At 38.5% G+C, this 27628-nt stretch overlaps 1 protein-coding gene across 1 annotated transcript in view; it reads right to left on the bottom strand.

Annotated features, from left to right (window-relative positions):
* LOC118978978 (metabotropic glutamate receptor 1) overlaps positions 1–27628 on the bottom strand; it is a 52370-nt gene that overhangs the window by 18794 nt on the left and 5948 nt on the right. Inside the window, exons 2-3 of the mRNA XM_037034813.1 lie at positions 23226–23352; positions 14078–15008 (exon numbers count right to left, since the gene is read on the bottom strand). Coding sequence (XP_036890708.1) covers positions 14078–15008; positions 23226–23352 — 1058 coding nt within the window. The remainder of the gene's footprint in view (positions 1–14077; positions 15009–23225; positions 23353–27628) is intronic.

Below are 27628 nucleotides of genomic sequence, written 5' to 3' on the forward strand. Positions count from 1 at the left end.
GACTTCTGATATCGTTGAATAAAACACTAACATCAATACTAGATATATGTTTCTACTAAAGTTTAGTTTATAATCACATCGCTACCCATCAAACTTGATACAGAACTGAATAGGCAATTATCATACAATTTATCTCACAGTAGCAGAATAGTCATCATACCCTCAGAGGAAATCTTAGTCATATCACAGCCTATGGAGACAGAGGCATGGGAGATATTAAAATTGGTATAAATACAACTGGTGTAAGAGCACTTCTGTTCCAGCTAAGATATGATGCTTTGGGGTAAACCAAACTCTCCCTCTGAGAACAACTAGAAAAAAGAAAGAACATATTTTTTTAAATTCCTTAAAGATATTGGGAACCTGTCATGGACACCAGAATCCAAGGGATCAATAAATCAGAAATGAGAGGACTTTGGAGAAGGAGATAATCTCCAAGCTATGCTTTCCCTTGGGATAGCTGATGATTTGGGTACAAGAGACCATACAGAGAATTCAGACAGAGGGTCTTAGGTAAAGGGTAAAGAAGCAAGACAATCGCGATCAATTCACAGGACTATAGACACAGAAACTTGAGTTCAAGTCTTCCTAGGGGGCCAGAAATTGAGGATCCAAGATCCTGGAGAAAAAGAAGCCCAAGAAAAGTGAGACCAACACTTCATGTGTTTCCTCTAGAAAATTTTGCAAACTTTATGCCGTGCAAAGGGAAGAATAAAAAGCTAAGCAGAAAGCTGCTAGAAACTGAGAGAAGGTTTTAGAAGTCTCATAGCATTGAAGAATCAGAATAGGAGTTCATAACATTTTGAAGAATGAGAGACTACAGTTAGAGTTGAGACCCAAGTTCCCACTCAGGACCTCTGGATCGCTGTGCCCTGGGACAGGATGCACCGGGTGCAGCACAGTGAGCTTTGTAAAACTATGACACACATTCAAATCTCTGCAGTCCTTAACTGGAATGCAACAGAAGGAAAAACATATGGAAATATATAAAATAAGTATTGATTGTGCAAAACAATGATAGTAATGTAAAATATATGCAAAATTAAAATTCGCTACATTAAAGCACAAAAGTTGACATTAAATGCAGTTAAAGTGTTTCATGATACTTGCCTTGTTTGAAAGTGATAACACTACTACAGTAACTTATTTCAGATAATAAAAAGCTAGGGGGTGCTTATCATAGTCTCTAGGGTAACCATAAAATGAATAATCAAAGAATATCAAACTAACAAAATAATGGATAGGAAAATTAAATATTAAAATACTAGACTAATCCAAAGAAGGCAAGAGAAAAGAGAAATGGGACATATGAAAATAATCACTTCAGAAACAAGTAGAAAATAGTGAATGACATAGGTATAAATATGATTGTCAGCATTTTCTCAAATGTAAATGAACTCAGCATCCCAATTAAAAGGCAACAGTATCAGACGTACTAAAAAAAACTAAATCTAGTTTTTAGATTGTGTTCTAGTTATTTAGAATGGAAGGGCAGATAAAGTGCTTCTCAGATAAAGTCAAGTTAAAGGACTTCATCATTACCAAGCCCTTATTATATGAAATGTTAAAAGGACTATATGTAAGAAAAAGAAAATAAAAAACATGTATGGTAAAATGACAGCAAACTCACAATTATTAACAACAACACTAAAACCAAAAACAAACTAAGGAAACAACTAGAACAGGAACAGAACCACAGAAATAGAGATCACATCAAGGGATAGCAACAGGGGAGTGGGAGGTGGAGAGAGGGAGAAAAGGTACAGAGAATAAGTAGCATAGATGGTAGGTGAAAATAGGGGGAAGGCAAGAATAGTATGGGCAATGTAGAAGCTAAAGAACTTGTGACACATGGACATAAACTAAAGGGGGGGATGTGGGTGGGAGAGGCTGTGCAGGGTGGAGGGGAATTAAGGGGGGAAATGGGACAAGTGTAATAGCATAATCAATAAAATATACTTAAAAAAGAAGATACAATAAAAAAAGAAAAAATACATTGCCAATAAAGCTCTAAACATAAAAAAACCTAAATTTAAATCTAACTTTGTGCAACTTATGAGAGATACCCCTTAAACAAAAGGACACACACAATAAAAAGCTGAAAATCAAAGAACGGGAAAAGGTATAACATACAGACACTAACTCGGAATTAAATCTGTTAGCTACACTACTAACAGAGTAGACTCTACTCATGTGGATTATACAGAGAAGGACAAAGCAGAATTTATATAGGAAATTCAATGTCAGATTAGTGTTTGATACTAATTTAACACATTTTTCCATGTTAGCAGAGTAAAGTAGAAAAACATGTAGAAAAGGACTTTGACAAAATTCAATGCCAGTTCATGATAAATTTTGCAACAAACTGGGAACATAAGGGAAAATCCTCAACCTGATAAAGGGCATCTATTAAAAGCCTAGAGGTAATATCACGTGTAACAATGAAGGTTTGAATCATGACAACAATGTTCCAGACCTAGAATGGCCAAAACAATAGTGGGAAAAAAACAAGGTCAGAAAACTTAAACTGCTTGATTTTAAGACTTAACATACAGATTCAGCAATCTAGACACTATGGTGTTGGCAGAAGGACAGACAAATGTATCAGGAGAACAGAGTAGAGGGTCTGTAGCTGTCGCGACACATGTGTGGTGAGTCGACAGAGCACCTGGGTCATTCAATGGGGGAGAGAAAGTCCTGTTAAAATTGAGCTGGGAAAACTGGACTTCTAGGAAAAAATAACCAGCCATCCTTTACACTTACAGAATCAGACTTGGGGCTGTCTCTAGGTGCAGAGAAGAACAGATGAGAAAGGTCTTTGGTAAACTTTTTAGGGTGATAACAATGCCCCCTGGCTTGGTCATGTGTTGGTTGCACAGATGCATTGCAGAATTGTATAGATTGGATCAAATTGCCTTTAACATCTATACATATTATTGCAATTATGTTTCAATAAAAAAGTATAAGAAATGAAAGAACAAAAGGGATTAGAGAGACAGTATAAATATGGAAGCTAGCCAAAAAAGACACAATATACAGAAGTTAGGAATCCTTGAAGAAAAAAAGAAGAAATAAATACTGAAGACTACATTTCAAGAAAATATGTTCCTGAAATTTAAAACGATTTATAACTACACATTGAAAACAATATTCAGATAATGTAGATACAATAAAACTATTTAACGGGGGAGATGAGACAATCTCAGGCAAACAATTTGTTTTAACTCTTCTCAGTAATCAGTTGGTAACAGTAATATTCGTAATTATTCTAAGACATTTGCATGGCTACATTGAACAATATATATGTGCATATATACACTATATGCATACATGTATACACACATACATATATGTATATATATACATGTATATATATGTACCATCTCTTGTTTCCTTGGGAACTAGGATTCTCATTATAGAATAAAAGAAATAATAGTATGTAATACATGATAATACATGAGGTTTCTATGGATTTCTGCATCAGAAAGACTGAAAAAAGATATAATACACAGTCCATGGACACTCCCTTTTAAAACCTACCAACTGTATAATTCACAGCCTTAGAAGAGTATCAGCTTGTATGAATAAGGCATATTCCCAGATAAGATGTGGTAAGTACAATGCAAGTATTGTCGTCTCCACTGTTAGAGACACGGAAACTGAAACTGGTAGAAACATATATGTGAGATCACAGGAGCACATGTCACTAAGGAAGGGTCTTTGGGGGGTCTAACCAGGATCTCATTCTCAGCCTGGCAATCATGGCTGCCTACACTCACCCCCCAGGTAAGTTCAGCCACAGAACTTATTTTGTCTGCCTGGTAAAAATGATACATCATTCAGCGTAAGACTTATATTAAACACATTCACGTAATAGGAGTGTTCTATACCCGAATTCCAGTTCTCACTTGCAATGGGAAGTAATGTACAGAAATCAGGATACTAAACTGCACGTAAGTAGACCTATAGGTAGGGGAAGACAGCATGTACTGGTTGCCTGTTTTCAGGGAATCAGAAGAAAGGGTGGAGGACTGCAAGTTTCAATATGTAAACATTTGATGACATGAAGTGAAGGTAGTTTGCTTCATCCTTTTAGTCTTGAGGATCATCTGGTCATTTGGACTTAAATTTTCAAAAAGCCCCAGGGGCACAAGCCCCTTCACCCCACTTCATGTCGGAGGGGTCTATGATCGTTTCCACTGTTTATTTCAGCAACTGCTCTTCCCTTTTTGTGTCTGACCAGACTCAGCCTCTTTTAGATCAGTTGTGATTTACATGCGTTAACACATTCAATCTGGTCATGATTCAAATATTATAAGCGTTGGAGCCAAGCAACCCTGAAGGGAATGAATATCTCTGCTTGCTCTATGTAGACCTTAAAATAGAACTTTGCAAAGCAAACTTACTTTTACTTTTATTATTGCCTTTTAAGAGTTGCTCTCTGCTGACTCCCTTCATTCCAGCTGTCAAAGCCTCAGGCCAGGCCGCTATCATCTCCCACCTGGACCCTGCAACAGCCTCCCTCCGGAGCCCCAGAGCTCTCACATGCATCTTCCACACTGAGGATGGCTGCTGGTTCCCACATACACTTTTCACAAACACAGTGAACCCCAGCTTTCCATTGTCCAGAAGACAGCATCCAAGCTCCTAAGCGCTGTGACAAGCCCCAGGGCAATCTGGTCTTACCTGACCCTTCAGTCTCATCAAACATGCCTTTCTTCTCACCTCCAGGGATCCTGGAATTGCTTCATTTCCTTCAGCCATCAGTGTTTTTTTTCCTGCTCAGAACCTCTACACTTTGATTCCTTGACTTATCTATCGTATGGCCCCCTTCCTTAGCTAACTTCTTTCCTCCTTCACACGTTTTTGCTGAAATAAGACTTGGGAAGTTTAAAACATTCTTGGGAATGTTTCTAGCCTCCCTACACTAAGACTGGTCAGATTCTCCTCATCCTTAAAAGGACTCGCTACGCTTGTGGTTACTCATTCATTGTCTAGTCTCTTGGCTATATTTCAACTTCTACAAATTAGGGACCCGGTCTAATTTGTTCACCACTGTTTCTCCTGCACTTGCTTCAATGTGTGGCTGTTTGAAAGTCATTTGCTGAGCAAATGTGCCATCAGTGCCTCTCTTCCCAGACTTAAAAGGTGGTGTCAGACCTCGGAGCCCTCCCAACCATCAGCCAAAACCGATTTCATACTAGGATCAGCCCGAGGATAACTTTTGACTTAAAATATTCGCAGCTAAACAAATGCTTTTAAATAAGAAATTACTGTAGGCCCCACTGAAAACTTTTTTTTCCACTTTCCTAACATGCTGTGGCCTCTCTGGCCTCCATATCCCCTCACACAATGGTCTCTTAGCCTAGAACATTCTCTGTGTCTTCTTCCACATTAACCCACTGCTTGGAGTAACTTTCAGCTAATGGAACCATGGTCATAGCTCTTCTTTGACTTAGTATTGACCTTTGAGACCCTCTCTGATTAGAAGGTCAATGCTAGAAGCCTCTGTATTGTATGCCTTCCTCTGTCTTAAGACTTCACCCTGCCTCACTGTCATTGTCAAGTTTCTTACTAGTGTCTTCAACTCCACCTGAAGTTCTGTGAGGTCCTGAACTATGCAATACATCTTCCACAAAAATTGCTCACAATTTGTAGAAAAGCAGCCCCTCCATATATTTTTAAACAAAGGACTGAATTATGCAAATCTTCCTAAAATCACCTGAAGTATTATTGCTTGCAAGAAGATATAGAATCTATGGTCTAGGTCATAGAGTTGGCTGTGACAGAGTCACAGCCATGCCTTCTGCTCCCTTGCCCCCTTGTCATCTTTCTTTTATTCTACTTGCTCATGTAGGTCTTCATTTTTTAATTAATACTTTTTCTACTCCCCATCCCATATCCACCGAAGCCAAATAACATAAACAGTGCAAAGTCTGATCAAGCAGAAAATGACACTAATTCTCACAGTGTTTGACAATATTTACTAGGAGCAAGATAACAGCATATATTTTCATAACTGGAAAATCAGAGAAAGAAAACTGTTTTTTACTGTTACTGTTTCTTTTAAGCAGTTGTTTTCCAATATGTTTAGCAGTATTGCCAGGGACTTGGCCTAATTTTGTTAGCGGTTGACTCCCCATTTACCTTAAAGGTAATCTGCATAGAGAGAATTGTTAAGTTGCCTTTGATTATAGGCACACACCCCTTTGAAATAAAATCAAATTACAGACACATTTTTAGTTAACTTGATTAAATATTGGATGATTTTATTTTTCTACTCTATTGATGAACATTAATAAGTAATATTTTATTGTTAGCCTGTAATTTGTGATATAATTTAATTTGTTCAAAAGTCATTGTCATAATGGCTTGTTTTCTTTAAAAACATAATTATACACCTTTTTTCCCTCTTCTTTATTCATTTTTTTTTTCATTTTGAGGCACCTGAGAAGTATTTTATAGCTAGGAATCTCTGGAAAAGTAGCAAAAACAAGGTCTAGTCATTAAATTTGTTTGCTTCTATGCTCTATATTTTCATAATGAATGGTGTGTCAGCTCTGTGGTGTTTTCCCTCGATCAGCTTATCTGCTGGAATCTGGAAGAGGCACGCCTCTCCTGCATAGATAGGTGATTAATTATTTGGCTGCTTGGCTAATCACCTGTAGATAGGTTTTGTAGTTGATTTTTGGTCAACGTTTCTAAATATAAAATGCTGGTATTTAGAAGTGACTTGTTTAGATGACAAGGAAGAAAAGATGGGGGTTGGGTGAGGATGGGACTACCTTGGTGTAGACCCATTTGGGGTTTCTGCCTATGTGAAATCATACCTTCTTCTCTGCAAACTGCCTTCCTGATCCTACCCATGGGGAATGGAGTGATGAGTTTCTGGCAGACAGTTTTATACTCAGTGACTCCACCCTCGTCCATTACAAACTAGACCCGAGATCAACCCCTGAATTCAGCTGAACCAATCAGTTCCTCTCTGTGTCATGAAGAACCTCCTGAGCAGAGGACTTGAAGCAATCTCTTTGGGTAGCTAGACCTTTAATAACATGTAAACTCAGAATAATTGGGATGGGTGGGCGCCCTTGGACTCACAGCGAGGGCCCACACAATGAACACAGCAGACCTATGGGGAGAAAGTGAGGAGTCACACAGAGAAATAGAAGATAACATAGAGGCCTGGAACTATTCTTTGAAATCCGGTCCCCGACGGGGCCCAGAAACATTCCAAACCTTGATACCATGAGATCCCTAAAATTGTTCCTGATATTCTTCCTATTAAATACTCCACCCCCTTTTGTTTAGGCTAGTTTAATAAGCCTCTATAACCTGCAGCCAAAAGATTCTAATTAAGGAGCCTATGGGCTCTGTTCTCATGATCTGAAACTTTCAAATTACAGGCACTCTCTTCTTACTTTCCTCATTGTGTAAGCTTTCAACGTTTCTACTATCAAATTAGCTTTAGAAACAGGTTTCCATGGCCTGCTTCCCTTCTGAGTAGGTAACACTTTACACTAAACAGTAAGGATAACAGATGGAATGCAAATGACCTCATCTTTCTTTAACTGTGGCCAAGCCCGGACAGGTTGCCAAGCCGTGTCCAACAGGGTGTCCTTCCTCACCCGCATCTCATACTGAGTAACACTTGCCTCCACTTTCAGCTGATACACAGCTCCTCCATCCTACACAGCATGGATATTATGAGCTGATAACAATGGTGACGTGTGACCTCGGTTTTCAAAACTCTTTGCATGAAAGTGTAATGCAGTTTTATGTTAACACAGGAACTCTCTATTAATGGGCCAGGCTGCCCAGCATAAACACATGATCTCTCTTATATTTTCTATTTTTTTCTCTGTTGGCACCTTACTCAAATATTACAAACAAGCTTAAATTTCTCCTCTATTATATCACTCCTCTCTCTTCTTTGGCCTTCTTAAATACTATCTAAACTTCTTAATTCCTTTAAAGCAAACTCCCGAACTTACTGCAATAGAAATTGTTCCCACATCATACCCTTAAAACTATTCAAAATAACCATAGTGTCTCCCTCCTTGGGTATCTCTGGGATCCCAAGTTTTACCTTTCATTATGGACTGAATGGTTGTGCCCACCCCACCCCCAAATTCACAGGTGAAGTCCTAGCCCCAACGTAATGGCATTAAGAGGTAAACCTTTGGGAGATAATTAGGGTTAGATGAGATCACAGGAGTGAGGGCCTCCTATGGGACTGGCACTCTTCCAGGAAGAGATGTTGGGCAGCTCTCACTCCCTCTCCCCCTTCCCCCATGCCTACGCAGACAAGAGATTATGTGAGCTCACAACTAGATGGTGGCTGTCTGCAACCCAAGGGGAGAGGCCTGACCAGAAATCAACCATGCTGGCTCCCTTGTGTGACTTCCAGCCTCCAGAAAAGTAAAAAAGGAAGTGTTTGTTGTTCAGGCCACCCAGTCTGTGGGATTTACTATGGCAACCCAAGCTGCCTAAGGCACAGTTTCCTCTTTGTTTTCCACAATACTGTAATCTTGCTCTTTTCCTCATTCTGCTTGAGCCCTCTCTTTTTTTATGTGGTTTTCTGATTTTCCTAATCTCTTAAGTGTGTTTCCTAATGTCCTTCCTCCTAGTTTCTTCCTTATGTCATAATGACTATTTTGGAGTCTTTAAATAGTCTGATAATTGAGCTTTCAAGTCTAGAGCTCTGGCTCAGACTTTTCTCTTGAGCACCTAACTTAAATTTCTAAAGAACTTAAACATGTCTCTATTTGGAAGCTTTCATAGCATTTTCAATGGATACGTCTGTAACCTAACTCACCAACATCTCCTCAGTCTTACTCCTATGGTCCTGATCTGGTTTTGTAGTAGCTGTATTGTTTTCCAGCCCCCCCAGGCTCAAATTTCATTTTTTGAAATTTGTTTCATTTTTTGAAATTTGAGAGTTATATTTCATTTTTATTTGTTCCTTTCTCTCCACAAACCAATATTTCAGTTCTAACAAATTAGGCCCATGCAAACTTTCATAAGGATGGTTTGGCTTTGGCTTTCGTTTTACTTTTATTTTTAAGCTGTTGTTTGTATTATTGTAGCACTCTGCGAACTAGTCTTTGTGCAGTCGACCTCTTCCCAATAAGCTTATACCTGGTCATCAAACTCCACAGATATCTTTACTGCATCCTGTGGTTTATATTAAAAAATACCTAAGGTTCATCTTAGAACATTGATCATTATCTGTAATCTGTTCTCTTTCTGCACTCACAAATTTGCCCACCTCTACACCACTTCATGTCCTTAACTCATACCAGAGTCTGTGCTGTGGCCTGGAAGGGCACTGAATTTTCACTGACATGTTTTCCATATGTGAAATGGTCTCACCATAGCATAGTATCTCCTGTTGAAAAACATCATTTAGGTCAAATTCACTTTTATTAAGAAACATTTTCACCGCGGCTGGTGTAGCTCAGTGGATTGTGCGCGGGCCTGCAAACCACACGATCGCTGTTCGATTCCCAGTCAGGGCACATGCCTGGGTTGCAGGCCAGTTCCCAGCAGGGGACTCACGAGAGGCAACCATACACTGATGTTTCTCTCCTTCTCTCCTTCCCTTCCCCTCTAAAGATAAATAAATAAAATCTTTAAAAAAAATATTTTCCCATCTTTCCACAGATACTGCTTCATCTGCTGAACTTAATCTCTTTCTTCCCTGAACCCTCAAAATGTTCTATCGGTCCTCTATTATGGCACCTAATCCAATATACTCTGTCATGGTTTTGAAAGTCCCCCTTACTAGTAAAATTGAAAGATTGGTGCAGTCAGTCCCTGCCTCTTGTATCTTTTTTTAATCTTGAATATTATTTAGTACCACTCAAATACCTAAGTGTTTTTATAAGCTTACAATGATTGAAACAATGACTGATTGAATAAATGAATGAATGAAGAGGAGGTCCTCCATAAATGTTACTACAAAATAGTTAAATTCTATGACAATACTTTCTTTTGATAAAATCTGATATTTACTATAAAAGCAAGTTAAGGATTGCAATAATGTTTAAAGCTATTTGTGGTATTATTAAAAAAAACTTCAAAGTGACAGATGTTTTTCAATTACAAGCTAGAATAGTGAGCAAGACTTTCTGTGAGAGAGAGCCTGTTATCTCTATTTGACTGCAATGCCTGTTGGCTCACTACCATATTCCCTGTCATAATCAAAGGAAGAAAGACAAATTGAAAGACAAATTAAAATGTTTACTGAAGGCATAATCACTAGGGCCATAGGCTTATTTACCTCTACGTGTGGACAAAAAATGTTTCTAGGAGAACAAGAGCAAAATTTCCTCATCCCATCATCATCCTATGTAGTATTTCATTTACTCCTTGTTCTCAGTGTAAATATATATTCGCATCCTCAACAAGCAATCTCAGGGACACATAACATTCTATTTACTTGGAAACTTATGTTTTAAGATTATTTGCTTGCATCAATCTAATGCCTTTTTGTGATTGCAGTTGTTTTAGTTTTACATAGTGCCATTATTGAAAAAGTTGTAGGAGTGTATTGTCACATTTTAGCTCCACATGCCATAGAATGAGAAATTGTTTGACACTCACTGAGATTATTTATCTAGAAAATAACTAGAAAGGTTAGTTCGACATTTAGTCATTGAGACACTTTTTAAAGGATACATGTGATTTACATAATATTTTAATTTTTCAGTTGCATAATGTTTATTCATTTTGGCTTTAAAAAGGTGTGATAAGTTGGATCTGAATGATTTACTTAATTATGAATATCTATGGATTTCTATCTTTCTTTTATTGCCAACAAAGAAAATTTTACCAATATCTTTATATTAGGTTAAGCCTAAGTGTTTTTCCACTCCAATATATTAAACTAATAGCTAAAGAAATTAGAAATTTTTGAGGCAAATATATTACTCAGTTGGTATTCCAGGGTAGGATTATGTTTAATAGGACTTCTAACTAAGTAACTTGAGTAACCCAAACAACCAATTTATTGATTAAACTCTTCTGACTTGGCATTTTGGAATATGTTAAACAACTGCCCAAACCTTTGGCTGAGTAAGATATTTGTCTGTGAATGAAATTTAAAAAATTGAGGTAAACTTTGCAAAAACAGACCCACAATGTCACCCACCCAGAAACAGCCTGTATCCCAGAAACAGCCTGTTAAGAGAACACAGTCGGACTTGTGACTCCTCAGAATGATATTCAAACAGATAGAGAGTTGGAAGCTCTTCATCACAGCATCTGTTCTGTGTTTATGGTTCTGTCTGCAGATGGCTGAACACCCTCAGTGCACCACAAGCGTAGAAACTGCACGTCCAGAACGACAATAAACTGATTCGGTGATGTGTTTGTTCTCTAGAGTTTTTCAGCCCCTTGCTTCTGTTGGCAAGTCTGCTGGATTTTTTGTTGCTGTAGAAAATATTAGGTTGTTTGTAGTTTTTATAACTTTAGTGACAAACAAGGAAAACATAACAGCAATGAAAAAGTGAAAACATGGGCACTGAGATTATTATTATATTAGAAAATTACAGTCTCAGAGAGAGTTATAAGAGAAGCAACAGTAGAATGAGAAAAATGAATAAATGAATGTTGTTTTTCATAGAAGTTTAGCCTCAAATACTCTGTGTGGAGGAGCTTAGCTGTGTCATATACCGTGGAGAAGCTACAGATTCTACGTAGAAAGCTGAATGTTATAATTATTATTAATTAGAAGTATTTTTCTTACTGTAATAATCTCATAGTGCTTGATCAATTATAGCCAATAAGCATGCAACTTACTGGTGAAACCAGCATTCCCTAGAGAACCAATCCAATTTAGACCCAGCTGATTTTTCTCTTGATAGCAGGATCCCAAATAAAACTAATTCCTAAATTTATAATAAGGAAGGGGATATTGTCAGCTTATAAAGAAAGGATCTGCAGGGGTGAGAAAGGGATCAGCATGTACAGCGGTGCGTGGGTGCGACAGAGGTGCTAAGCCTTGTTCATGCAGCACCCAGCGAGCTTCGTCGTCTCTCAGAGGCAGGCCCTGTGCACTCTCTTCCCTTGGGCCGGTCCGCGTACTGTCTGCACCCAGAACCACTGGAGAACTCCCAACAGTGCATAAGCTTGGGAACCTGCTCAAGATACCTTGATCCTATAGGCTCCCTGTTTTCACTAAAGCGGTTAGAGCAACTTTCATGAATGACCCTTGACCAAAATCAAATGAAAGTTTCGGAAGGACCATCCTGAAGGCAGGAAAGTAAGGAACAAGGAGCTGGATAACGCTGGACAGTGGGACGGAACACTCATAAAGCCACGTGGGGATGCGAAAAGGAATGTCTCTTAATTCCTCTGCACATTCCAGTTCAAAGGGTGTTTTCTCCCTTATTTTCAGTTTGTTTCCTCTTGTTCTCTTCCTCTCAATGAAAACGGTTATGCTGGTTTACGTCTAGACTCTGCGGTTATAGCCTATGTTTTTTCCTCATTTAATGGTGCTGTGGCTTTACTCTCCTGCTTGCTGATAATTCCCTGCAGGAGGCCGCTAAGGGGATGCTGGCCAGCATAAAAAGCTATAGCAAGGGGAAAAAAGACTAAGCAACTTTGGTGATCAGCATCCTCTGAAGAACTTGAAGTTGATACAGTGAGAAGTAGGTGTAAATTATTGCTTCATCCTTAATACTGAAAAAAAATTAGGAATTTCCTCATTTGAAATAACTATGGATTTCAAAAATATACTTTCCATGGACTCCCTCATCTTATCATTGAACCAATAATATGATTTCTTTAAAGATGGCTGGTGCTGTTTGGCAAGTAAAGACACAAAACTAAGGCATATAGATTTTTTGACGTATTTTAAGAGGAGAAATTTCATGCCAGCTAAGACAGAAAAAAAAGAATGACTAACTGAGTGAAATTATACTTGTGAGTCACACAAATTCACAGAGGCTCAGTTTCATCAACTACAATAGAGAGAAAAATAACAGCTATCCCCCTTATCTTGCTGATTTGTTCAGGCAAGTGGAATACTTTTAAAGCAATGTATATGTTATAATAATTGCTACTATAATTCTGTATTTTAAAGGGTTATTTCAAAAAGTATAATTAATACTGTTAATGGGGAAATTACTTATTTTGGGACAATTCAATTTCCTTTAGAACTTCAAACATCTATGTCATTTTCAAAATTGTAAATGTTAGATTTGTTCTATGGGTCTCAGAAGAAGATGAGTGACGCAAAATTTAACACGTGCTTCTTTGCAATACAGTCATAAAGAAGATAGGAAAGCATTTATTACACAAATCTGTCAAAAAATTAACAGAATGGAATAATCTGGACTTTGATGTTGACACTGATTCTCAAGTTTGGGCCTTATCACCTTTATCTGGTTCTTACTTCTTTTGGTACTTTATGTCTAGGAAACCATTTTGATCATGGCCTTGTAGTAGAGATTGCTCAATTCATGTGTAGCAAGTAGAACATCTTTATTACAACTTGCATTAAAGTTCAATAAGTAAGAGGGACATAATATGACAGTTGCTTAAAGGAAATTATTTCAGGACATATTTGGTGCTCAGTTTCAAGTCAAATTTTGAAAAACCTCCCCAAGTACTTAGTTTCCTTCCTTTCATCCCAAATTAGTAACGATGTGGCTCTAGAGCAATGACAAATCTTCACTGTGGTCTAAACTAACAATCAGAACGAGAGTTTGCATCTCTGACCCAGATCTCAGAGAGGCGTTAATGCTCCATAGAGCAAGGGCCCGTGTGAAGAGAAAAAATCACTGCCAGAACAGAGGCTGCAGATTCTAGGTCAGACTAAGGATATGATCGGCTGGTTGTTGCTTCATGCTCCTGGCTCTCTCAAAGGAATGAAAACAGGAAGACATTTCTACTCCAACAGAAGGTAAAATTAGAGAAAAAGAAAAAATATTAAGAAAATATAAAAACCACTGGGGAAAGGGAAGACGTGATTTAGTCAAAGAGAGAGAGAGGAAGGGAGAGATGGGGGAAGGAGAAGAGAGAGAGAGAGAGAGAGAACAAACCAAACACACCAGGTCAGATTACTCACTTGGCACTCCCTGCCCCTGGCTTCTTTCTGCGGAAGATGTTGAGGAAGGTGTTGGAGCCGCAGGGCAGCTTGCCGTCGCCGACGTGCATGCGCACTACATCGGAGGTGGTGAAGGCACTGCGGACGTTCCTCTCGGGCTTGGCGATGATGATGTACATCTTGGGAGTGAACATGCACCCCAGAGCCACCGTTACACTGAGGCTCACTGCAAAGCAGGTGGTGATGATCTTGTAGTTGCTCCCAAAGTATATGGGCACAAAAGCCAGCCAGATGATGCAGGTGGTATACATGGTGAAGGCGATATATTTGGCCTCATTGAAGTTGGCGGGCACGTTGCGGGTCTTGAAGGCATAGTAGGTACAGCTCATGATGAGGAGTCCATTGTAGCCCAAAGGGGCCACCACACCCAGGTTGCTGGTATTGCAGATAAGGTAGACTTCCTTGATACTCGGGTATGACAGAATGGGCATGGGGGGCTCCATGATGATCAGGGTGACCACCAGGGTTAGCTGTACACTAATCAGAATGGAGGCAATGATCACCTGGGCCCAGGCACTCATGAACCTGGGCTTCCGGGTGCAGATCTTCTTCTTGCTGCCCGCGAGGATGCGCGCGATGCGATTGGTTTTGGTCACTAAAGCAGAGTAGCACATGGCAGAGGACAGGCCCACCAGGAGACGCTGGAGGTAGCAGGATGTGGTGGTCGGCTTGGCGATGAGAGTGAAAGGGCACACGTAACCCAAGAAGATGCCGGCGAGGATGATGTAGCAGAGCTCTCGGCTAGAAGACTTGACCACGGGTGTGTCCCGGTACAGCACGAAGATGAGCGTGACAAACACGGTCACGAGGATGCCCAAGCAGGAAAAGGCTATGGCTATGATGGACTCTATATTACTCCACTCGAGGTAGCGGACGGGAATGGGTTCACAGCCTGTGAGGGGAAAAGGAGTTTCAACATGCATCCAAGATTTCTACCGATCAACAGTAATAGGGCTCTTGAGTTACCAGAGGCGTAGCTGAATCCACATCTTCTGTGGCTTATGTTATCTTAATGCTTTTAAAAATGCTTTACTCTTACACAATTAAAAATACACCATCGTTTTCTCTGGAAAATCATGTTTCCAAACCGAATCGTATCACAGCCCGAATGCGACATACTGGAACCTGTAAAAATAATCTTTTTCTTCCAATACCTTAAAAGGATGACACTCTGTGGGTGATACTTGGTTCCATGCTTTCAGAAAGAGAAAGAGAAAGAAAATGAAGGGAGTTCAACCATGTTTCCAGGGAAGGGTAAACAGTGAGGATGCACTAGATAAGTTAAGTAAGAAATAAACTAATAAAATTTTTATTTTTATGTAAGTATCATTTAGAAGTAAGTCCAGCTCATAGACAAGCATTTTCTTGGCCAGCAGAGTGTTTTAGACATACACTTCAATTCTCTTTCTATTTACTACATATCATATTATTTATCTTAAGTCTCCCCCCTTTAGTTACACATGATCTGTATGTGACCGCTGAGCACTTCTTAGTTATGAGCTTCTGGTAGACATACCAAGGAACGATGACATCTCCCCTCACCTGTCTCTTGAAAAAAGAGGCAGAGTTACGTTCCTAAATGCCTGGCTAATCTTTGCCTTTGAGACAGAGAATAAAATCTTTTTGTATTTCACACACTGAGAGAAAATGTCTCAGGTCCTAGACACAACTCCTTAACAAAGCTCTGTGTTTGGTCTATGCCGGTACTTTCCAAATTGTAAGAATAAAAATATTTCCTTAGATTTAGGAGAAAACACTATTCCGGAGGCATAGTAACAAGGAACCACCAGAACCTGCTTTAAACCTGTTCCCTCGATCCACAACAGCACCTCTTAGTGAACAAGTTTTTGCATGCCAACCAATCAGTGTCAGCACTTGCTTCTGATGACTGTCCAATCAGGAAGATAATCACATTTAACAAATGAATGCCAACCATTCACACCCTCTCTCTTATCTGTCAGGGGTTTATTTACATCCATGTCTCAATCTCTTCCTGTAATAACTTCTGCTTCCTATAAAAAGTCACGTTTTAATTTTAAATCTTCTCATTTCCATGGTAAACTTTAGAAAGGCGAGTAGACAGATAGATAGAATAACAATAACCATTAAGGAGGACTTTTGATATAATAAATTTTTTTAAATTAAAGAATTTAAAAGGATTTGTAGACAAGTTAGAAAATAAAATACTACATTGTTTGTTTCTTTGTTTATGACAGCCATTCTGACTGGTGCAAAGTGGTATCTCATTGTGGTTTTAATTTGCATCTCTCTGATAGCTAGTGATATCGAGCATCTTTTCATGTGTCTTTGGGTCCTCTGTATGTCCTCCTTGGAGAAATGTCTGTCCAAGTCCTTTGCCCATTTTTTAATTGAGTTGCTCATCTTCTTTGAGTGGAGTCGAGTGAGTTCTTTGTATATTCTGGAGATTAAACCTTTGTCTGAGGTATCATTGCTGGAGAGATTGTTGGGAAAAGGGGACCCTAGTTCACTGTTGGTGGGATTGCAGACTGGTACAACCTCTATGGAAAACAGTGTGGAATTTTCTCAGAAAACTAAAAATGAACGTGCCTTTTGACCCAGCAATTCCACTATTAGGAGTATATCCTAAGAACCCTGAAACACCAATCCAAAAGAATCTATGCACCCCAATGTTCATAACAGCACAATTCCTGATAGTCAAGAGTTGGAAGCAGCCTAGATGCCCATCGGTCAATGACTGGATCAAAAAGCTATGGTATGTTTACACAATGGAATTCTATGCTGCAGAAAGGAAGAAGGAACTACTACCCTTTGCAACATCATGGATGGAACTGGAAAGCATTATGCTGAGCGAAATAAGCCAGGTGGTGAAAGACAAACACCATATGATCTCACTGTTCAAACAAGCAAGCAAAATATGACCAATGACACTCAAATATGGAACAGACTGACAGGGTCCAGAGGGGAGAGGGGAGAGAATCATAGGGGAAAGGGGAATGGACTCACATGAGCAAGTATAAAGGACGCATGGACAATAACTAAGGGTGGGGGGTGGAAATAGGAGGGAGGTGGGGAGCATGGGGCCGGGGGCAGGCAGGGTTGGGAATATAAGACAGAAAGCTGTACTTGAACAAGAATTAAATTTAAAAAATTATTTAAAAAAGAAAATAAAATACTACACAGTCAATATTCAGCTTTTTAACTGTCATACTGAGATTGCAAAATAAAAGTCAGATTGTAGAGTAGTCTTTATCGAGGCCTCGGTAACCTTCTGAGAGGAACCCTCTGCATTTCTCTTTTTCTATGTAACTGTACCTGAATTTTTAAATACACTATTCTGTCTTCAGAGTTTTCATTAGAAAAGGATAACACACTTTAAATTTGTAGAACACAACTGAGGTCTATGAAAGCTGGATTAAGACCCTGAGCCAAATTAAGAGCTATAATTAATGGTTTTCCTAAACTTCAGACATAGAAGCAAAACGTTTTCTGCAAAATTCAGAAGTTTTATTAGATACTTATTGTCCCACATTACAGATTTATACCAATTAATTCAATTAATCGTTAGCCTGGTGGAGGGAAATGTTTAAAGCAGCAGATTAGAAAAGAGAAGACTTAAATAACCCAGTAGTGTAAGATTTTAAAGATAAAAGTAGAAAATGAATTACATAAGGCAATTTCAGAAGCCTTTTTAAAAAAACATTTTATTTATTTATTTATTTATTTTAGAGAGAGGGGACAGGAAGGAGGAAGAGTGGGAGAGAAATATCAATGTGTGGTTGCCTCTCATGGGTCCCCCACTGAGGACCTGGCCCACAACCCAGGCATGTGCCCCGACTGGGAATCGAACCGGCAACCTTTTGCTTCACAGGCCCGTGCTCAATCCACTGAGCTACACCAGCCAGGAGAAGCCTTTTAAAGTAAAGATTCAAAAATATAAACTAAATAAAGGTGAAAGATAGACTTTAGGAAACCTCCCAAAAATTCTGGGGTGGACTCAACAACCGAAATGGAGAGGTCGTGTCTTTTCTTCCTATGAATAGGCTCAAACCTGAATTAGGGAAATTAAACCAGAGAGTGATATTAACATAAATAATTACTGATTCACAAATATTCTATATGTGACTAGACAGTTTGATAGAGTATAAAAGTAATTATGAATCTTTAGGTAAAACAATAAAAAAGGACCTCTATTCTCTATGATTTGGGAGTGTATAGACAAAAGACTATAAAATTGTAAACAGAAATGACATTTAAAGAACTAATATTTCAGATTAACCAAAGCTCAGAAGGACAGGACAGCTACTTAAAATTTGCCCAGTGACTCAACTTTATGGAAGACATTGGCACCCAAGAACCCCTTGCCCTTCCTCAGAACTTCTAAGGGAAGCAACACATTCTTCTTGATAGAAATGCCTTTATGTCTACCAATAATCTCACTATTGATGGCACATCGGATACCTGGGTTTAATAAAACCACTCAAACAGTGAAAAATTTTTAACATGCTAGAAGGGAGTACAAGTATTCTAGTATTTGTAACAGTAGCAGTTTATCATAACAATACCTCAAACCAATATAACTATGATTCCCTTGATTGTTTTATCTCCTGTGAAGATCTGCAATTATTTTCCTTATGTGGAAACTGGGCTTTTCAGTGCCAAACCAGGACAACCCAAACTAGCATCCTCTAGGGATTAGAACTGAACATTAACACTTTGAATAAGCTTCTCAAGGTATTTCTTCTTCTTTTTCTCCTCTTCTTCCTCCTTCTTCTTCTTCTTCTTTTCTTTTTTCCATTTTTTAGACATTCTAAATTTGAGAATCACTGACTTTGATATCTTTAGGGAGTTAGGTGTAATATCTACATTGTCCATATATGTAATTTAATATGTAATAGAATGTACTTTGTTGTCCTGTTTTGAGGTTTAAAGAGAAGCATTGTCCAACCCCCAGGTGTATTTGAAAATCCCAGGTCTAGAAAAGGTGGAGGTAACCTTCAAAAGTGCTGAGGAGCCTACCTGACCCTCAGCATCCAGATGGAGAGGACATTATGGGAGTAGTGTATACTATGTGTAAAGACCTGAGAACTTAAGAGCCTGACCGTTTCCATGGTTCGAGTTAACCCCAAGAATCCAGAACCATCCGACAAGTCAGTTTTCTTTGAGCAGACTACAAATCACTGAGCAAAATCTAAGACAAATGGTCATGCTTCTGGCCTGATGACCAGGGATTATTTCTAATTTTTGAAACAAATTTTGGCTCACCCATAAGATCCAAATGCAGTGGAAGAAACTAAAATTTATTATTGGACTTCTTTGCAACTAGGTAGAGCCGAATTTAATATGAATAAAAAATAAAGGCCATAATTATTCTATTCAAAATATCTTGGGCACTTAATAACATTTACAGTAATACTTTGTGATTACCTAAGACTTCATTGAAATGCTTTCTTTAATCTTATTACATTAGCATGAATTACCTACAAGGTAAAATCCTATTTATTATTCAATGCTCAACTCAAATGTCTCTTCCCCTGTAAAGGTTTTTCTCTTCCCTGGAGAAAATAATGGCTTTTTATTCTGTGTTCACATGACATTTTTCACATATTCTTATTGTAGGACTTATACATACCATAATTAACTGTTTGTGTGTCTAGTTTTTTATGAAGCTCATTCTCCACGATATAAACCTTGTTTTATTTACCTGTATATCCCCAGTTGCTCAAAAAAAGAAATTGCCTGCCATTAAGCAGATGGTAGTGTATAATATAAAAGTAAATGAATGAATAGATAGCATAGGAGGTCACAACAACTATTGCAATGAAGAAAAATAGTTAAAATGAGTTCATTTTTATAATTCAGTATTTTACATTTTTGATGATTAAAATTAGTGCAGTCTGGCTTTCTGCAGAACTGTTTTACACTATTTGGCTTTTTAAAAGAAATATGTAGCATTGAATTATATATAATCGGCCCATGAATCGCTGAACTACTGCCAAGTTAACATGTTACGGCAGAAGAGATCCCTGTTTATGCATCATAAAAAAATAAAGTATAACATTTAAATGCTGACTTCAAATGTGCATTTTTCCCAAAAGAAATTATGAGAAACTTATTAACAGATTTAGAAATGACTTCCTCTAGGAAATATACCAATTTTTCTTCATAGCCCAAAACCATATGCTAATAAAAATAAAAACTTCCTTCTAAATATGTTTTTATTCACAACATTAGAGTCTTTGGAGCATATATGGAAGTAACTATCTAATAATTTTAAACGTGTTTTTACAAACTCCATCTTCAATAAAAAACACTATTTCCCAGAAAGAATAATTTCTCATCTTCACTAAAATTTATTAAAAAAATAAAATCTATCTACAAAAATAAAATACCTAGGTGAAGGCAATGCATTTATTCCTCTGAGTTTCTACTGATTTTTGGTATTCTGCGCAGGGTTTTTTTAAAACAACTACCATTCCCATGGCAACCACCAACACCACATCACTGTGTGCGGCACCTTCGCTCTGAGCCTGACACAGCACAAAATAAGTGACCAATGAGATCTCCTGTTCCATCACGGATCAGAGCAAAGGGATAGGAGACAACAGATGGCAATTAACAGTAAGTATAAACTCATGTGTGAGGTATTCTAAAAGATTCTACATACAAGATTTGCAAAGTAACCTGGGCAGATGAGACACTTGCCTGTCCCCACACAAAGACCGTCTGGACTGCTGCTTGGCTCAGCTCATTTGAATATGAAAGTGACCACTGCACATAGGATGGATGACAGTGCAGTCCATTCTTTAGAAGGATAACTGCATTAATATTCATCTGTTTATGATCAAGGAGAATGTTGTTTTGTTTGCTAAGTCCAAGTGCCCTGATCAACGATGGTGCTCTTTTGTCAGAGGGCTGACAAGGTAGCCCTATTGGAAGATCTCTACAGAATAAAAATAGGACTCTGAGTTTCACTATTATAACATACTAGATCATTCTGTATTGTAATGTTTTAAAATAGGATTAGAATTCTTTTTCACTTATGAGTTAAGTCCCGATTAATGTGAAAATGGAGTAATAGGAAAAGATTGGGGAAACTGCACACAAGGTAGACAAGAGAAAAAGCTGTTGTAGCCCAAAGCCTGGACCTCTGACACCTCAGGTCAACCTGAGGAAGATGCTCGTTTTGCCTTTGAGCCTCTTCCTAGTCAGCGATGGTCTCAGGTAGCAGAGTCGACCGACTATGAAGTCAAACCTAGTTCTCAAGCCCAGTGGTGATCTAAGGAGACCTGCTTACTCAAGACAAAAAGTCCCAGTAGGAAGCGCACACTGTGAAGGAGGACACAGAGGTGAAGAGACACACAGGATGAGTGGAGCAGGTGGCCTGTGTCCAGAGAGAGGTTGGATAAGTTTTTCCAAGCTGGTCCATTGCACACATCCACAAGATAGGCGGCACAGGGAGAGCCTTGGAACCAGCAACAAAAAGCTCTGCATTCTCATTGTGGCTTCCTTATTAACCAACTGCACTGACCTAGTTAAACGTGGGTGAGTCCCTTCTTCTTTTTAAGTCTCTCAACAGAACAAATATTTATTAAGAAGCTATTATGGTCAAGGCACCAGGCTCTGAGCCAGAGAGGAAGGTCTCTGTAACGATGGGGCAGGAACTAAGCGCCCCTGACTCTGCTGTGTCCCCTCTCAGAACAGGTGCCTGAGAATCTCTGCAGGTGGGTAATTCCTGGGTAATTTTTAGGCTCATTCAAGTTGAAAACCGGTTTTGAGCTGGAGAATAAAAAGATGAGTGAGATGCAGTTTGTACCTTCAACAATATCCTAATAAAATTTCCTTTTCTTTAAAAAGGCCTTTGTAAGCCCTAGCTGGTGTGGCCCAGTGGATTGAGCATGGGCTGTGAACCAAAGGGTCGCTGGTTTGATTCCCAGTTAGGGATCATGCCTGGGTTGTGGGCCAGGTCCCCAGTGGGGGCCACTTAAGAAGCAACCACACACTAATGTTTCTGTCCCTCTTTCTCCCTTGCTTCCCCTCTGTCTAAAAATTAAAATAAATAAATAAAATCTTTTAAGAAAAATAAAAAGGCCTTTGTACCAGGTGATTTCTAAAAAAATTCTGGTAATCATTTTCATTTATTTGCTTCTAACAGGATTAACATTTAATGAAACACTCTCACTTAGTATCATTTAAATTATATGATCTAGTTCTATTAATTAACCCAGCCATTTTTGATGTGCTTTAAATAGACTACATAGTTTCTTAGTTTTATATTTTTGTTTGGAAACAAGGAAAAAAGTGAACAATAATCAGGAATGTTACCCTCTCTGATGATTTTCATTAGTAGCCAGGAAGGCACAGGGTCAGCAGTCCGTGAACTGGGCTCTGCTTCTATTTGCATGACTGGGGCACACAGACACACCTTCCTGGGCCTCAGTTTCCTTTTTCTCAAATGAGGGGTCAGAGTACTAAGAGGACAAACTTTCCATGGCCCTATTACTCTTAAAATCTGGGCAAAGTATTTGCGACATGTGTCTCCCACTGTAAACCAGGGGCTGTCGAAAACGAAACACATATCTGAGCACTGCTCTCGGGAGACAAGCAAGCTGGCATAATCCATCCCTGGGAGTCCCATTGATTTTACTAGTGAACCATCTTTATATGTGCAAATATGAATTCAAGTGATTAGAAATAGCTTCAAATAAAATGTTAAAACAGAAACAAAACTACTGGTGTGCCATAATACCCTTTTTTGTTTTGTTTTGTTTTTAAATGGACTCTTTATTCTATTTTTTCCATTACCGTATATCCCCCTCCCCCTAGCACTCCCCACACTGCTGTCCATCCATGTCCATGAGTCCTTTTTCCTGTTTGCCCAATCCCTCCACCCCCTAACCTCCTCCCCCACCAGAATACCCTTTCAATACATTTTCATTTAGATTTAAATAAACTTTCCTTTCAGTGTAGATCACGGGACATTTGTAAGAGGTTTTTGCGTGCTCGTTGACAGGAGCGTCAGAGAGTGCACGCTGCAAATGAACGTCAAAAAGGACATGAGCTGACTGCTCGCACTGTGAACACTGGGCACAACAGAAAGGCCAAGGGTCAGAGAGGCAAGGTTTCCTACCTGTGAGCTCTGCGTTGGGCCACCAGCCCAAGTCACAGGCCTTGCAGGTGAACTCATCCTGCACGTATTCATTCTCTTTACAGGCTGTGCAAATCCAGCAGCAGCTGACTTCTCCTTTCCGGATGACCTGCAACAGAGAGAGGCATACTCCTGAAGACGGTTTCTCCAGAAGGCTTCTCTGGCCGATGAGGACTGTCACGAGAGGGTAACTGTTCCAAAAATTCTATTTGATGAAAACCATTAAGTATGTGGATTGAAGTATACCTAATTACCTTGGAGTTCAGATGTGAGTTTTGATTCATTTCATGCTGGATTTGGAGGTTTTTCAATAATAATTTATGTCATAAAAAGAATTGGCTACATTATCTCTTACACAGTTAAAAAATGAAACAGTTGAATTTTATCCTTATTTATATTATTATGTACTAATCTCAGAAAGCACAATAAAAGTACAGTTTTCTTCTCTGAAAGAATAAGTAGTGTTTATACACAAAAGTTTCTATGTAATAAAATCTTATTAATCCATAAAAACTGAGAACTTATAGATTTTTTTGTTATATTATGAAAGTATGAACAAATTTATAGGCATAAAAACAGAATGATGGCTAAGAAAGTACAGCCCTGTTACTGGCCTTGTTACTTGCTCTAGTGAATTACAAAGATTACATAAATTCTTGGAAGAAAAATTACTAGTCCCAAATTCCCAAAGAATTGCTTATTATCTGAGCAGTTTAAACTTTCTCCCATTTTCAAATTGTTTGGTAAGCACTTTTTCACTTACAGAATACACAAATAAACCTCAAAACACACTGCATTTAAAGAGTTTCTTGTAAACAGCACATAATTAGATCTTGCTTTCGACTTCAGTCTGACAATTTCTGCCTCTCTGTCATGGGTTCAACACATTTACATTTATTCCAATCATCGGTCTGGTTGGAGATGAATCAGTCATCTCTTTCTTCTGTCCGTCTCGTCTTCCCTTTGTTTCCTCTTCTTTGTATCCTGCCTTCTTTGGGACTGAGAGTTTTTTAGCATTCCACTTTATCCCTAAAGTTGATACACTTACTAAACCTCTGTGTTGCTTGTGTGGTTGCTGTCGATTTGAAAATGTGCATCATTACTTCATGTTAATGGAAGTGTGTTACACAACTTCATGTCCATTGTAAGATTCTGACCACAATACTTTTCCATTTTCCCCTGCTCTTGGGTATTGTTTTAGTACCTTTTACTTACACATGTTTGATACCCCCTTATGAGAATTATCTTTGCTTTAAGCAATCATCTTTGAAACACATTTTTGAAATAAGAAATTATTTTTTATATTTACCGAAATTTTACATGCTGATATTATTTTCTTCATCTTGAGGAACACTCTTTGACATTTATTGTAGTGCTGATGTGAGAATTATGACTGCTTTAGCCCTATATTTATTTGAAAAGTCTTTATTTTGGCTTAATTTTTGAAAAAAAAATTCACTTGGTAGGAGTGTTGAAGTTGATCATTTTTCCCTTTTATATGCCATTCCATTGTCCTTGGAAATAGGTCTAGGTTGAGAGATGCTGGTTTTTTTCAACACTTTAGAAACGTCATTCCTCCCTCGTATGTGGTTTCTGAGCCGTCTGCCATAATTCTGACTCTGGTTTTCTGTACCCAACAGAATGCTTTACTGTGGCTTATATTAAGATTTTCTTTTTATTACTGGTTTTCAGCAACTTAATATCTTCTTGGTGTTCAAATTCTTTGGCCTTTGTTGAGCTTCACAGATTTGGGTTTACATTTTCATTATATCTGAATATTTTTCAAGTTATTATTTCTCTAAAAACAATTTTCTGGCCTGTCCCTTGTCCTTTTGGGTCTCTGATTATACTTACAACACACCCTCAACTGTATTCTGCAATTCGTTGGGAGTCTGTTCATTTCTTTAACTTTGTTTTCCCTCTGTGCCTCATTTTGCCTATTTTCTATTGCTATGTTTTTAAATTTACTGATTTTTACTTCAATGATGTCTAATATCCGTTAATACCATTCATTGAAATATTATTTCCTATAAATTTTAGTTTTCATTGTATAAGTTCCATTTCTTGTTTTTTATATTTCTATTTGCCTTCTCATGATATTCACGCTTATTTTAAATCCTTTAGTATGCACTTAAAGTAGGTATTTTAATATCTTTGTTAATTCTATCCTCAATGTAATTTCTGGGACTATTTCTATTGTTTCATTTTTATTTTGGTAATGCGTCACTTTTTCTCACTTTGTCATATGTCTAAACTTTTTTTGACCAGATCATGACCGAGGTATACACAAGGTACAGAATGCTGGAGTATTTTTCTTGAAGAAGTATTGCCTTTTGTTCTGGTGGGCAGCTAAGTTACTTGCAGCTCAGTTTGAGTCTTGTTTTCAACCTTTTGGGGAGAGTCTATAATAGTCTATTATAAATGGTGTAGTCTCATTACTAAGGTGCAGCCCTTCTGGGGTGTCTACCTAATTTCTTGGGCACTCAACAAGGTGTCTCCTCTCTGGCTTGTGAAGGCTGGGACCGTCCCTCGCTCCATGTGGGCTCTCGGAGTCCAGCTCCATGGTCATTGCTCTTTACCTGGACACGTCATAATTCTGTCTTAACTCTAATTTGTGTTTTAATCCCTCCAAATTGTGAATATTTTTTATTACTTTTATACTTTTATATCAGTCATACACACATTTTTGTAGTATACATAAGTAACTGAATAAAGTATTTTTTCATTTTTCTCCCACAGGAAAACACTGAACGTGAAGCTCCGAATCATGATAAAAGTTTTGATATTTCACAGAAACTGCCTTTCAAGGACCAAGGCTCACTAGGGCATGGGATCTGTTGATTCTTTTCACACCCGGTGTACGTGGATGTATCCTCATCGTTAGCGAGCCCAGGAGCCCTGGGCTCCACACAAGGTCACGGTTCAGTTATGCATGCCCGCAGTGGCCTTGAAGTATTTATGCTGTGGGAAATCAAGTGTTCACTTTATGACTAAGTTTCCGGGGTGATTTATAATGGATTTTTTAAAATTAAGGTTTTATTTAGAAAAAAGCAGGAAAAGAAACAGCATCAAGAGAATGTAATGAAGGGAAGGTAGCTATACATCAAAGGAAACAGAAAAAAATTTCTTCAAATGGAAATACCTGAGAGACTGTACAGGCTAGAGAAACCGGGTTTCCTCTAATTAGGGCTGCAGGAGAATCAGCTCTGGGAAGAGGCCGCCCTGCCCTCCCCCACCCCCACAGCCCCCTGTGTGAGAACTCGGAAAACAATCAACTCTAATTGCTGGCATGTTTTTCTCCACCTTCACTACGAGTTTCTCAGAAAAAGGGGCCATGTTTAAGTTTCCTTTGCATTCACAGTGCTGGCATGGTTCTGGGCACATATTTATTATTCAGTAAGTTATACAAAAGACAAGAGGGAAATGATATAGAATAAGATGTAAAGAGAAGAAGTGGAAATAAAGAATTCAAAGAGAATAAAAAATAAGAGGAAACTGAAGAGAGCCTTGTAAGAACTAAATAAAAATATCAATTTAGGAAAATCCTGCATTGTAATTTATTATAGGAAAAAATAATAATGGTGTAAGCCAAATGATCACAAGAGTAGACATATCTGAACTGGCTGTGTGTGTTCTGTACTCTGTACAGAATGACACAGAGTTTCCCCCAGTGGGATGAAGTCAGTTGTGTCCATTCTTCAGCCAGAAAACAGCTTCAGAGGGGATTAGTGCCTTGTGCAAATCTCAGTCCCATTACCTCCAGTTATTTCCAAGAGTGAGGCTCTTCCTAGTGTAGTAATGGCCGTCAGGGTGTTGATATGTTACGCTGAGAACCAGCAGACATACAGGGTCCGGCAGAAGTAAGGCCTGCTTGAGTGTGGTTGGTAGGGTAATGATATGGGTGTAACAATTTATAGTTTTAATTTGAACGTTTCACCTGAAACGTCATATGGTGTGCTTGAGTGTGATATTGTTGTGTTCCAGAATCACATACTTATGATTTTGTAATAAAAGATTTTGTAATAAAAAGGGACATTATTTGTGCTGGACCCTGTGTACTTACTTAACTAACCTCTGCTCAGTGGCCAGAGTGCCAAATGGGGTGCCGTACATGGGGACAAAGAAACGAAAAGACCTGGTCACTGAGGTTAAAAAGCTCAAAATCTAACATACGGGGCTAAGTGCACTCCTAAAAGGAGGAATGAAATGCTTAATGAGAAAACACACCTTTAACCATTGATTTAATCATTCATTCATTCATTTGCACTGTGTGTGAGAGTGTCTCCAGTGTACTAGGAACTATGTGAAGACTAGAAGTAATCAATGAACAAAATTAATAATATCCCCATCCTTAAGAAGCTATCATTCTAGAGAAAGCCTTTGAG

Source organism: Sturnira hondurensis, unplaced genomic scaffold (genome assembly GCF_014824575.4).
Source record: "Sturnira hondurensis isolate 20B ecotype Veracruz unplaced genomic scaffold, ASM1482457v3 Scaffold0022201, whole genome shotgun sequence".
NCBI lineage: Eukaryota > Metazoa > Chordata > Mammalia > Chiroptera > Phyllostomidae > Sturnira > Sturnira hondurensis.